This window comes from Protopterus annectens, chromosome 13.part0, assembly GCF_019279795.1.
Source record: "Protopterus annectens isolate FY-2018-M chromosome 13.part0, PAN1.0, whole genome shotgun sequence".
NCBI lineage: Eukaryota > Metazoa > Chordata > Ceratodontiformes > Protopteridae > Protopterus > Protopterus annectens.
This window is the reverse complement of record NC_056747.1, coordinates 61,623,904-61,638,134: the sequence shown is the minus strand read 5'-3', so window position 1 is coordinate 61,638,134 and position 14,231 is coordinate 61,623,904. Positions and strand designations below refer to the sequence as shown.

Below are 14,231 nucleotides of genomic sequence, written 5' to 3'. Positions count from 1 at the left end.
TTCCCTTCCAATGGCGAAAGCGGTGTTGAGGGCCTTAGGCTCGATGGCGGCGACCGTAACTCTTCTCCTGTGTGCTCGGTTACACATGAGGATTCTACAGTGGACTCTAGCAGTTCAGTAGTCCCTGTTGCACCTGCCGTTGACATATCCTATTCTCATTCGAGTCTGTCAGTCGGCCCTCACAATAGATGAGCTCTCCGGACATTTTGGAAGGACGACCCTTTGTTCCAGCCCCGGCCCAAACCACAGTGACCACGGATGCCTCCCAACTCGTGGGGGGAGGCATTGTTAGGGCAGGACAGTCCAAGGCCTTTGGTCCCCCATAGAGACCAGCTTGCATATAAATGTCCTAGAGATGAGGGCGGTCCTTCTAGCGTTGCAGGCCCTTCATGCCTTTCTTCCTCTGGGGACGATTGCTATTCAGTCAGACAACACGTCAGTGGTCTGATATATCAACAAACAGGGGGGGACCAGGTCTTACCCCCTTTGTCGCGAGGCCATGAGAGTTTGGGAACAGGAGATCTCCACCGGTTGCTTTCTCATCGCAACGCACATTCCGGGACGGTCCAACATTCTAGCTGACGGGCTAAGTCGGGCCATTCTGATGCCTTACGAGTCGTCTCTGAAACTGTCAGTAGCAGAACAGATCTTCAGCGAATGGGGTCCACCTTCTTCGCTCTGAACTCCCTGCTGGGGGAGTCCCCCCAGAGATGCTCTAGTTCAAGCTTGGCCTCCCGGTCTTCTGTATGCTTACCTGCCAGTACCTCTCATTCCAAGATTTCTGCAGAAAGCTCATCGCCTGGGCAGCAAAGTGATCCTCAATGTCCCATTCTGGCCTCGTCAGGTATGGTTTCCCTTCCTTTGGTCCCACCTTCTGGCTCCACCTTTGATCCTAGATGCCATTCAGGATTTAATTTCACACCCTTCTGGGGTGCCTCATCCGAATCTGGACAGCCTGAAGATGATGGCTTGGCTGCTCCAGCTCACATGATTGCTAGGACTCCCGAACTAGCCTCTTCAGTTAGATCTATTTTGGTAGCTGCTTGCAAGTCTTCGACCAGGAAGGTTTATCGCAGCAAGTGGAAATGTTTTTCTTTCTGGGCCTCTCAGAGGAGTTTAGACCCTTTAACGGCTCCTATTTCTGCCATTCTTGATTTTCCATCTATTTCCCAACATGGAGCTAATTCTTCTGTCAACGTTCAGTTGGCTGCCATTTCTCATTTTCATGTGGGCGAGAATTCTACCTCCTTAGCCTCTTCCAGACTGTGTAAAGCCTTTATTAAAGGCACCTTTTTGTTACGCCCCTGGTCAAAGTTCCTGTTCCCACGTGGGATCTTACTATGGTTCTTCCAGATTTGGTCGCTCCGCCTTTCGAGCCTGCCGCAACTGCAGATCTGAAATTTTTATTTTGAAAGACTACTTTCCTGGTGGCTATTACCTCTGCAAGAAGGGTTTCAGAATTACAGGCCTTGTCTGTCAAAATTCCATACATGGTTTTTCACAGACAGGGTTTCCATTCGGACCAATCCATCCTTTCTTCCTAAGGTGGCATCACCAGCCAATATCAGACTATCGATTTGCCTGTGTTTTTTCCTAATTTTACGAACAAGATGGAGTACAAACTCCATGTGTTTGATGTTCGTAGACAGTTGAGATTATATTTACACATGACAAAAAATGTCCTTAAATCTGATCAGTTGCTAAACCCTTTTTGGGGAACCTATCTCCACGGTCACTTTAGCTAAATGGATTTCTTCATGCATCCTGCAGGTCTATAAGGACAGAGATATGTCTCCTCCAGGTCAGGTAAAAGCTCATTCCACTAGGTCCATGGCTACATGTGCGGCTTTTTAGTTTAGAGTGTCTTTGGATGATATTTGTTCTGTAGCTACTTGGTCCTCATCTCATACTTTTATTTCTCATTACAAATTAGATTTGACTTCCAGAAGGAGAGCATCCTTTGGTTCCATGGTGCTCCGGAATATCCTTCCATGAAGGCCTTCCAGGAGTTTAGTAGCTGGGGACTCTGTCCCACAGGTCAAGACCAAATGAAGTAAACTACTTGAGATAAAGAAGTTATATACTCACCATAATGTTTCATCTGAGTAGTTATACTTCATTTTGTCTTCAACCGTTCCTCCCTCCTTCCCCTGCACCTTGGCGCATGATCAGCCTAAGGGCTGCATTATAGGTCACAAGTAAATTTATCAGGTCGGGTTCTCTGTATAAGTTCAGCAAACTCTATCTGGGGATGGAAGGCAGTGAAGGAGTTTGGAGCTGATGCTAGCAAAAGTTGCTGGCTCGGATCCGTAGCCCATAGGTTGAAGACAAATGAAGTACAACTACTCAGATGGAACGTTATGGTGAGTACATAATTTCTTTTTATATCTCAGACTTTGAGAAAAAATATCAGACTTTTTTGGTATAACTGAGTGTGTATAAACAAGCTTTGGGAATTTGCCATAGAGAGCTGACAGCATCTTTGTTGCATGCTTGTAGATCCAAAAAGAGAATGCAACAGTAAAGCATATTAACTGAAGCGGTTGTCTTTGTTATTTATTGTACTCAGTACAATACAGTAATAAGACTAGTTGATTACAGTAAGTAGTTAAACTGTGGTATGCCTGCATGTAAATGCAAGTAACAGCAAGAAACCGACAGAAGACGTCATATAATTTTTCACCCAGTTCTCCACAGCTTACACTAAATTGTACATCTTCCACCTCACTGAGAAAGAAGACCTCCCTTCTCACTGGGGTATATGTGGCCCTCACTGGTGTTCATGTGGCCCTCTAGCTGCTTTTATGTCATTTGCTTTGCTACTTGTAATTCAGCTCTGCTGTGAAGCTTGTCAGATCAGCTTTGCAGTTTTGGGAGTAAGGTATTTTAATGTTCATAACATATCAGTTGCTCTACAAAGAGGCATTTGTGTTTAAGGGATAGCCTCATTCTGGCCCCTGTGGCTAAACATTATTGCCAGCTGGCCTTTGAAGGTTTTGGCAAGCTGTGGGTATTCATGCACTTCTGCATCACTTGCTTCGGGGGGAGGTGGAGAACCTACCAGATGAGCCCTATTATATTTTATATGACATCACAGCATATTTTGATGACTTCACAGCTCAGCACACATTGGTCTCCATGTTTAGGAACTTCCAGAGAAAAATGCCATTTCCTGACAGGTGGGGAGGTTAAAACCAGCCATTGGAGCTTCCAAGGACCATTCTCTTCATAGATCAACTGGTGTGGTAATAAAATGATGTTCGTGTTGTACTGCTGCAGTCATCACACTTGGGTTATCCTGCCGTCAGGCGGTCCCGCAGTCGGCCGAATCCCAAAGTCTTGGTCCGGCGACGGTTGTCATCGCTTCTTCCCTGACGTCAGTGCGACAGGGGGATAAAAGAGGCAGCCGGCGCCATTTTCTCCAGTCTTTCTTGCCGCGCGGTGCCCAAAGCAGAAGCAGTTCGCAAGTGCTGGTCGGCTAGCTCCTGAGATTTTCGAATTGAATTTCAGCCCAAAATCTTCTCTAAAGCTAAGTACCCCATTGGGAAAACTTTTCTTGCCTCAGACCGATGTCCGACAAAGTTAATAATTGCATTTCTTGTGGGAAGCAAATACCTCATAAGGATTTTCATTCTTATTGTATTCCTTGCCTAGGCCCAGACCATGACGTCTCTGGTTGTCGTTTTTGTGCTAGGTTCAACAAACGTACAACCAAGCATCTGGCAGATTTCGCCCGACATTATTTTGGCAGAAAATTTAACTATAGCATGTCGTCGGAGCAACCGACATCAGCAATGATTAAAAAACGCAAGGATAAGGACAGGCAACCAAGGCCAAGACCACATACCGAGGCCTGAGCAAGGCCTGCCGCCGGTTCTCCAGTTTTCAGCGAGGCGCCTACGCAGCCCCTGACTACCGCTGATTTAGAGATTCTGACGGCCTCCCAGACCGAATCAGCTGGGCCTCAGGAGCCGGTTCCATCTCAACCCTCGGACGCCAACCCTGACTGTGATCCAGAGATTTTGGACAGGCCTTCGGTTTCTGAAGGTGTCTTCAAACCGACAACTATCTCTGTTAAGTCTTATGCTAAACTTAAAGCCCCCTTAAAAGTTAGGAAACCGGGTCCACAGACACCCCCCCACAGGCCCCTATGCCTAAAAAACAGATGCTTAAGATGGCTGAGGATTTAATTACCCTTATCAGGGGTTCACAACCCCCTCCTGACAAAAAACCTAGACTGGAGGAAGATTATCCTTCCTCTGACCAAGCATCCATTTCCTCAGCTAACTCTGAGGACCAGGATTATTCCTTCCCTCCTTATGAAGACTCAGATGCTGAAGAGTCCATTCCCTCTGTCTCCCCCCATGAAGACTACTCTTTTGGGGAAACTACACACCATGAAGGGAACACTTCCACTGGGAAGGCCAAGATTACTCTGACTCTAAGAAAAAAACTCTGAGAGTTTCTTCTTCCACAGCATAGACCCTTTGCCATTCCTCCAGTTTTAGACATTTTGGATGATGTTTACACCGAATCTAGTCTAAACCCAGATTCCTTACCTCCTGCACCAGCTAAACCAGACAGATACTACCGAGTTCCTGATTCTCATAAGTTTCTGTATAAAAGCCCTGTTGCAGACCCCAAAACCATTTCCCAGGGTCCTAAAGGGGTTAAGGCCCCAACTGCTAAGAATCCACTACCTTCTGAGAGAGATTCCAGAGCATTAGAAAAATGGGGGAAGAAAGTATATGCGTCTGCCACTTTGGCCATGAGGGCCTTAAACTTCCAATTCCACATGTTAAAATACCAGCAGTACTTGACTACGCAGTTAAAGCAGAAAATGATCCCTCAGACAGATCAACCTGATTTCAAAGAGATGCAGGATTTGCTGCATGCAGCAGAACAGGTGGGAAAGCACACCTTACAGTGTGGTTTTGATTCATTGGAAGCCTCCTGTAGAGCAGCTGTCACAGGATCTGTAATACGTAGACATGCTTGGCTAAAAGAGCAAGCCTTACCAGAACATGTCAAAGCAAAGTTATTGGATGCTCCATTGCAGAAAGATGTGTTATTTGGTGTCAAAGCAGAGGAAGTTTTAAAGAAAATGCAAGAAAAGGCAAAATCTATGCAGATAGTTAAAGATTTTTTACAGGTACAACTTCCTCGTTTCAGCAGAAACTGGCCATCAAAAAACTGGTCCTTTCCTGCATCAGACAGACCCCAAAGGGGTAGGTACAGACGCCCAAGGGGCAGAGGACAGCCACAAGGTTCTTTCAGGCCTAGACAATGGCATACAACAACTCAGAGGTGGAGACGAAAGATCTCAACCCCTCAGGAAACAAACACAATGACTTCCCTCTTCGCCTGCCAAGCAAAATTGCCCTGGCAGCACCTTTGGGAGGAAAACTGGCTCTATTTCCACAAAATTGGTGCATCATAACAAAGGACAAATGGGTTCTGGATATTATTACCCGAGGCTACAGATTTCATTTCCACACTTTACCACAGATGAGAGGCATGACAAATCTGCCTCCAAACCAATGGGCAGAGGCATAAACGCAAATTTCAGCTGTCATGGATATGAAAGCAATTCAAAAGATACCTACAAAGGAGCAAGGTCAAGGTTTTTACTCAAGACTATTTCTAGTACCAAGAAAGGACAAAGCCTGGAGACCCATTTTAGACCTCTCAATTCTAAACACATACCTGGAGGTACCCAAATTCAAAATGCTCACACTACAGCAGCTTCTTCCCATGCTGGGCAAGGAGTCTTGGCTGGTAACGTTGGACCTCAAAGAGGCATACCTGCATGTCCCTATCAGACAAGATTGCAGAAGATACCTCAGATTTTTGGCAGGTACAACTCACTATCAATTCTCTGCATTGCCCTTTGGCTTATCTACTGCGCCCAGAGTATTTACGAAATGCCTGACATCAGTAATTGCATACTGCAGACAACGAGGAATACAAATTTATTCATATCTGGATGACTGCCTGATCCAAGCGGACAGCAAGGCCATTCTATTACAGCATCTGGCATTTGTAACAAAGCTAAGTTGTCTAGGGTACATAGTAAACAAAAAGAAATCCAATCTAATACCCTCACAAGACATAATATTCCTGGGTGCCAACTTAAATACAATGGCCCAGATGGCTTATCTCACGCCAAACAAAAACAACTGACTCAGTACTTCAAAAAGATGGCAACTTTTACCCAGCTCACTGCAAGGAAAATCCTGCAGGCATTGGGGTTCATGGCATCCTGCATTCAACTAATTCCACATGCAAAGCTGCATATGAGGAAATTACAATGGTACCTGAAAAGTGTGTGGACTCAACACAGGCACAGCCTCGAAACAAGTATACCTCTCATTCCCTGCTTTCAAAAAGAGTTCCTATGGTGGGCTCAAGCATGTCAAATAAACAAGGGTCTTCCTTTTGTCTTACCTCCAGCAAACCAAACTATGACAACAGATTCTTCAGACTACGCCTGTGGAGCACACATGGCAGGACAAGTGCATACAGGGCAAATGGTCTGCAAAACAAATGCATCTACACGTCAACCAAAAGGAGATGCTAGCTGTGCAAAATGCACTGACAGCCTTCAAGGACCTCTTGCATCCAGGACAACTACTAATAAGGACAGACAACACCACAGTTATGTGGTACATAAACAGGGAGGAACACACTCCTACCCTTTATGCAGATAGGCAATGACCTTGTGGAACACAGCATTGACTTACCAAGTACAATTGCAAGCACAATTCCTGCCAGGAAAGGAAAACATATTGGCAGACGAATTAAGCAGAAATTTGGCAGATCCTCACGAGTGGAGACTACACCCACAAGTATTTTCAATGATAACTCAAAGGTGGGGACACCCAGACATAGATCTATTTGACTCCCCCAACAATTGCCAACTACAGAAATTTTGCACAAGGACTTATCATTCCCTAGCCTGGAAAGTGGACGCCCTATCATTCAGTTGGACAGCATTGACAGTCTATGCCTTCCCACCACTACCTCTCCTGACCAAGGTTTTACTGAAAGTCGGATCAGAGAGACCACAAATGATCCTCATTTCTCCGGACTGGCCACGTCAGCACTGGTACCCATTACTAAGGACCTTGACTCACAGCCCTCCATGGATCTTAACTCAACTCCCACTTCTGTTGACTCAGCAAAACTTTCAGATCCTTCACAGTCGGCTCAGGACTTTAAATTTAGCTGCATGGAGAATACCTTGAATTATCAATCAACACTTCTCTCAAAGGACGTCCTGAATGTCATTTTGGAGGCCAGGAGGCCCAGCACCAGAAAAACTTACTTAGACAAATGGAAAAGATTTTGTGCCTGGAACCAGGCTAAAGGCCAGAATCCTTGGATACCAAACATTCCTCAAATACTGCAATACTTAACTGAGATGCTACACAAAGGCCTTTCTTTCTCATCCCTTAAGATCCATGCTTCTGCCATTTCAGCTCAATATAATACGGATCCTCCCATATTCTCACACCCTTTACTAAGGCAGTTTCTCAGAGGGGCTAAGAATATAATACCCCCCCCCCCCCCCCCCAGAAAACCTCCAACGCCAGCTTGGGACCTCAACTTCGTTTTAGAAAAATTAACACTACCTCCTTTCGAACCAGCCTTCTCAGCATAACTACAATACTTGTCATGGAAAACAGCTCTGTTGCTGGCTATCACCTCAGCACGCAGGGTATCAGAACTACAGGCACTTATGGCAGTGGAACATTTAATCATTTTCCATCGGGACAGAGTCTCTTTACGTACTAACCCTACCTTTACGCCAAAGGTAGTATCCAGTGTGGCTTTGAATCAGACCATTCATTTCCCCGCCTTTTATCCAAACCCCCAGAATAAAGGAGAAAGACTCCTTCACTCTTTGGATATTCACAGACAGCTACGTTACTATTTGGATAAGATAGACCTTCAGAAAAACTGACCAACTCTGTGTATCCTATGCTGCAGGTTCACAAGAAAAGGCTATTTCAAAACGGACCATCTCCAAATGGATAGCACATTGTGTCCGCTTTTTCTACTCGCACCATGGGAAAGCAGTGCCTGTTAATATTAGGTCCCACTCTACCAGGGCTACAGCAACATCAGCAGCCTTTCTCAGGGGGGTTCCAACCAAGGACATTCTGGAGGCAGCTACTTGGAGTTCAGTGCACACCTTTACCAAGCACTACCACCTTCCATTATACTCAAAAACCAGAGCTGGTTTTGCCACTGCAGTTCTGCAGGGCATCCTAGCTTCACCTAACCCAGTTAAGTACCAGCCACCCATCCATAGCTTTGGGATTCAACCCAAGTGTGATGACTGCAGCAGTATAACACGATGAACATAGTACAGTTTTGTACCTACCGTAAATGTAGATGTTCGAGTGTATATACTGCTGCAGTCCAGGTTACCCTCCCACCATCCCCTCTACATACCAGGGTGTTAGTTATAACTCCATGTACATCAATCTGTTGGATGCATGTCTATATGGTGTATTTGCTAACAGCTAGTACTGTTGTTTATCTACCAAGGTATTTTTGCATAGTTATTTGTATTGCCTTCCTAGTTGGGGGCACCTGATATCTGGGGCAAGGAAAAACTGAAGAAAATGGCGTCGGCTGCCTCTTTTATACCCCTGTCGCACTGACGTCAGGGAAGAAGCGATGACAACCGACGCTGGACCAAGACTTTGGGATTCGCCCGACTGCGGGACCGCCTGACGGCAGGATAACCCAAGTGTGATGACTGCAGCAGTATATACACTCGAACATCTACATTTATGGTAGGTACAAAACTGTACTTTTTGTAGTTACCCAGTGTGTGATTTTGCATATATGAAGTATTTGATTTTTTTTTTTAATAATTTTGACTTTCGCTTTCTTGTTTTGGGAGCTGCTGTCCCTGACCTTTGGCATGTTTAGAAAGATGAACTGTTTGAATTTGGTGGTGATTTGAATTTCCTATAGTTTTGTGACACACTAATTAAAAAACATTTGGTATTCATTTCATCTAACAGTTGCTGGTATGTATTGTTAGTTTTAACTTTCATTCCTGTTAACAAATCATTGTTGCATATTAGGACCAGCATCTTGGAAACTGGAGATTGAAAAGGAAGATTGGAGATGAAGAGGAAATTGCTTACAAATTCAGTCCAAAGTTTATTCTTAGAGCCGGGCAAACTGTTACAGTAAGTTGAATGAGTTTGTGTTGCTTGTGTAGATTTTTTAATTACAGAGGAGAAAAATGACCACTAACCAGTTATAAACATATGAATATAGTTGTATTAATAGTAATGTAGTCTGCTTTTATGGTAACAGGAATTACAGTGTCCTTCTGTTCTCATGTTATAGTATTCTCACCTTGAGATCCTCCACCTAAGATGACCCGACCGTCCGGCTTCTGTGCAAAAGCTTAAGCCTGGTTGCTGTTAGGTGTGTGGGGGGGGCGGGCATGTCACGCAGGGCCATAAGCCGTGGGCCTTAAGTGTGACATCTGCATGCACAGACCTCAGAACTTCTCTACTGCATTCGAACGTCAGCTTGCTCGCTTTGCTCATTGCTTCAGAAAACGTCTTCAGACAAGTACCCTGTTGGGGAATTTTTCATTTTTCTCCTAGGCTTAGGTTGCTGCTGCTCCCTTTTAAATAGCCAATGTCATCAAGAAAGGAGAAATGTAAGTGTGGTAGCCAGATTCCGCACAAGGATTCCCATGAGCTTTGCTTCTTTTGCTTAGGCCAATCCAATGACCATTCGACCTGTAGCATTTGACAATCATTTGTTCCTAAATTCACACTCGTCTGGCAGCCCTGAAACTTTTTGTGGAAAACCAATGACTAAAGCGATTAGTCTAGGCATGGAACCCGAGTAGGCCGTCTAGGTGGAGCTGCCTAAAAAGAAGGCCAAAGTTGCAAGGCCTACTGATGTCGAGGGGGAACCAGGCTTCACTGGACAGCCATCCATGGTGCTAGAGTAGGACTCTTCTCCCACAGGCCAGACGCTAGGTCCTAGGCTTACATCTCTACAAACAGCCTCTAAGATGATTTCTCTTAAGAGGAATCAAAAACCCAAATGTAACTACAACTGAAGACCAACCAGACTGGTAAACGTTTTCCCAGTCTTTGGTACAGGCCTTTATGGCTGTTAGGCCCACAGCTTCACTTCCTCCTACCTAGGGCAGCTTTAGCTTCTTCCATTCCCCGTGCTCAAACACAGGAAGAAGACTCTCCTTCCTCCTCCTCAGATGAATCTTTGACTTGCACATCCCAGCTAGCTTCTCCCCTAAAGTAATAACATTCAAATATGTACACATTTTAAAAGGAGAAGTACTTGACACACATATGGATGCACCTATACTTACTTTTATTTACTAGAGCAGGACCCTGTTAACTACCCACATACAGGTTTTCTAGCAAAGGAATTCATAGCACAAACAACAATGAAGTTATATTAAAGTTTTTAAAAATGTAGCATTTTTGAATGCATTCAGCACATTTTATTGATCAAGTGGATATGGAAATTCATGTAATATGAATATCCATTTTAATTTATTGAAAAAATGCAAGTTATTTTATACTTTAATGAAAGTTTCTATGTATTTGTTCATGCAGTTTTTTACTTGAAATGGTGGTCTGTAATTGAATAATATTTTAATTACAAAATTGTTTAATTATTAATCAATGCAAGCAGCTATTTAAACTTGTCTTACATTCTGTTACCAACTTGAAAAAGCTCGGAACATCCGAGCGAAAGCGCTTGTGATACGTGGTGTTAGTGTTTTGTTCTCGTACAATAAAAGACCAGTTTTGGATTTATTTAAAGTTGGTGGCTCAGCTTCGTGGTCTTAACTTTTGTTCTCCCCTGGACTACTACTACCCAGACGAGGACTCCTTGGAAGGGAGACTCCCCACCTGAAGTTATTTCTTTTGGTGAGACCATTTCCAAAATGAGAAAGTATTTGAAATGGGATGCCTCACAGATGAATGAGGCTCAAAAGAGGTACTTTGAACTGCTTCAGATGGAGTCACCCTCCCCCTCTGCTTTATCCCCCCGTTCCAGCTTAACTGGATGCATTTGCCTCAATCTCCCAAGACTCCTGAGTCGCAGCCTGCAGCTCCCAAAAGACCTGTCAGATATTACAAAGTCCCTGATGACCACAAGTACCAAATTAAGCCATCTATGGCAGACCCTGCAGCCACAGCAGTGGTCTTAGATAAACAGTCTAGACAAATCCCCTCTTCATCCCTTCTGCCATCCAACAAGGACTGGGGAAAAAGATCTTCACATCTTCCACACTAGCCTTTAGGGCTATCCATTATCAGACCCACATGGTCAGATATGCTGTAGATTTGGTTTCCCCCTTTTGATTTTAAAAACAAAATCTTGGAAGTACCAGTAGACAGTTCCTGTTTGGCAGACAGTCCGCTGAACTGTTCAAAAGCCTCCAGGAAAAAAGCAAAGATCTTCTGGACCTCACGAATTTACTGGTCTCAACCATTCCAAAGTTTTGCAGAAGCTACCCAGCTAAGCTCATCTTTGCCAGGGGGGCTTCAGCCCCATCCTCCTCCTCAATGCACAGGAAAGGATCTAGAAAGGCTCCTTCCCCCAGGACAGCCTCTTCACAACCCACCCCTCGGTAACTCTTTCCAGATAGAAACAGTGCGTGACTGCCTACGCCACCTACCCCTCTCCACCCACGCCTCTCACTGTCTACCTTTTTGGAAAGTTGTCACCTCAGACCACTGAGTCTTATCAGTAGTGGAAAAAGACTACTTTGACCTGGTAGGAAAAGCCCCTACCACAGGAAGTACCCTTCCCTCCAAAAAAAGTTGCATCTAATCCCCCAGATCATCCAAGATCTACTCTCACAAGGGACCATAGAAAGGGGTCCCCTCAGGCCAAGAAGGTCGGAGGTTCTACTCAAGACTTTTCCTAGTACCAGAAAAAAGGAGCTTCTAGTCGGCCACATTTCTGCCCGGCAGTTCCTCCATCTTCTAGGCTTTATGGCAGCTACATTCCCTATGCTACCGCTAGCCAGGCTGCACATGAAGTTCCAGTGGTACTTGAAAAATATCTGGTCATAACACATTCACCCCCCTGGAATTTGAGGAGCCCTTCCTACCCTGCCTAAAGACAGAGTTGAAGTGGTGGATCCAGCAAGTAAACCACAATCCAGGCCAACCTCTGTACCCCACCAAACCAGTGCAATTTATGCACACAGATGCTTCAGGTCTAGGGTAGGGGGCCACTATGAACTGCCTCAAGGTGCAGGCCCAATGGGAGCCCTCCCTCCAGAAAAAAACGCATCAACGTGAGGGAAATAACTGCTCTCCTAGCCCTACTGACCTTCCTTTCTTTAATTCAGGCAGGCCCCCTCCAAATCTTCACAGACATTACTACTGTGATGTAGTACATCAACAAACGGGGAGGGACCAGGTCCTATTTACTCTGCAGGCTTTCAGTCCGGACATGGGAGTTAGCTGCCAGTACAGTGTCACATTGCAGATGGTCTACATTCCGTCCCAAGACGACCATCAGGCGGATGCCCTCAGCAGATCCTTCTCTGAACATCACAAGTGGATGTTACACAGGATATTCTTAGACATTGCCCACCAGTGGATCACACCACAGGTAGATCTGTTTGAATCCCTTCAGAACAGACAACTGCAGCTGTTCTGCTCCAGAACCCCCTCCCCACTAGCTTGGAGAGTGGATACTTTTTTGATTTCTTGGAAGGGGGGCTGTTCCTTTATGCCTTCCCTCCCTTCCCAGTCATTCAGGAAGTCTTACTGAAAATCTAGGACAGGCTAAAAATATTGCTGGTGACTCCCTTTTGGCCAAGGCAACACTGGATGTTCTTCGTGTTTCACTGTTGCAGTCATCACATTTGGGTTATTCCTCCCAGAGTAGCCCTTGGCCGGCCCGAATACCAGGGGCTTAGTATTTCTGCGTCGGTTGCTGTCACTTGGGGACTGACGTCAGTAGTATAAAGTAAGGCAGTCGACACCATTAAATCAGTCTTTCCTGCCATGGAGCCCGAAGCAGTCCGCACGAATGCCGGTCGGCCTCTACCCAAGTTTTAGTCTCCGAATTGAAGTCTTCTAAAGCTAAGTTATCCCTTTGGGGATCCTTTTTTCTTGCACTAACTGATGTCAGAAAAAGTTAACAATTATCTCGTCTGTGGAAAGCAAATACCACACTGAGATTTCCACTCTTACTGTGTCACTTCTTTAGGCCCAGACCACAACATCCCCCTGTTGTCACTTCTGTGCTTTGTTCAGTGCCAGAACTATCCATCGTCGGGCCCTTATTGTAGCCAAATACTTTCGTTTACAGTCTTTGAATTCCGATGTGACTTCGATAAGCCATCTAACAACAGATCTTCCAGAAAAATGTAAAGGTAAAGACAGAGACAGACCGCACAGGTCCAAACCTACCGACGGCGCTTCTGTTAAGCTAGTCGTCCGTCCTCTGGTACTCCATGAGGAGCATTCGCAGCCCCTGATGCCCGCTTCTGTTGATTCACAGGCTGCTACCAAAACCCTGTCGGAGTCTGGAATGCCGCAAAACTCTTCAACTAAGGATCCTGCAATCGTCTTTACCTTGGATGGGTCTGGAGCCACTGAGCAGACACCTGCTTCAGAGGAAGTCTTTCGCACTACCAAATCTCTACACAAACCGACGTCTTCTTTCGCGACTACTGTTCTTTCAAAAACAGAGTTTCTTAGGCCTATGTTTCGAACCACACCCAAGAAACTGACTACCCACTCTCAGGTGCCTGCTACCTTGCCTCAGTCTCAAATGCTTAAGTGGCAGAAGACCTTATCATGCTGATTAGGGGAAGCCAAGCTACCCCCTCAAAAAAGAAAGGAGATCTGTTCCCTGTAGTTTTGTCTGAACAAGAGTCAGATGAATCTGATGCATCTCAATATGAAGACATGCAACCCCTCTCCACTTATGAGGATTGTGATGCAGAGGACTCCATTCCTTCAGCCTCTCCCCCAGACGAGTTTTCCTCTGGTGAAACCCTCCGTACTTTAAGGGAGCATTTCCAATGGGAAAGTCAGGACTACCTTCAGTCTAAAAAGCGACTCATGGAATTCTTAGATCTTCCGCAACACAGACCCTTGGCCACGCCCCCCCCCCCCAGTCTTGGATATTGTGGATGATGTTTTCCTTGAATCCAGCTTGACTTCTGATGCCCTACCTCT

The 14,231-nt window shown here is 45.3% G+C and overlaps 1 protein-coding gene across 2 annotated transcripts in view; it reads left to right on the top strand.

The window, feature by feature from the left end:
- Positions 1-14,231, top strand: part of LMNB2 (lamin B2) — an 859,966-nt gene that overhangs the window by 522,880 nt on the left and 322,855 nt on the right. For both annotated transcript variants that reach the window (XM_044090624.1, XM_044090623.1), the window contains exon 9: positions 9,105-9,212. In XM_044090624.1, coding sequence (XP_043946559.1) covers positions 9,105-9,212 — 108 coding nt within the window. The remainder of the gene's footprint in view (positions 1-9,104; positions 9,213-14,231) is intronic.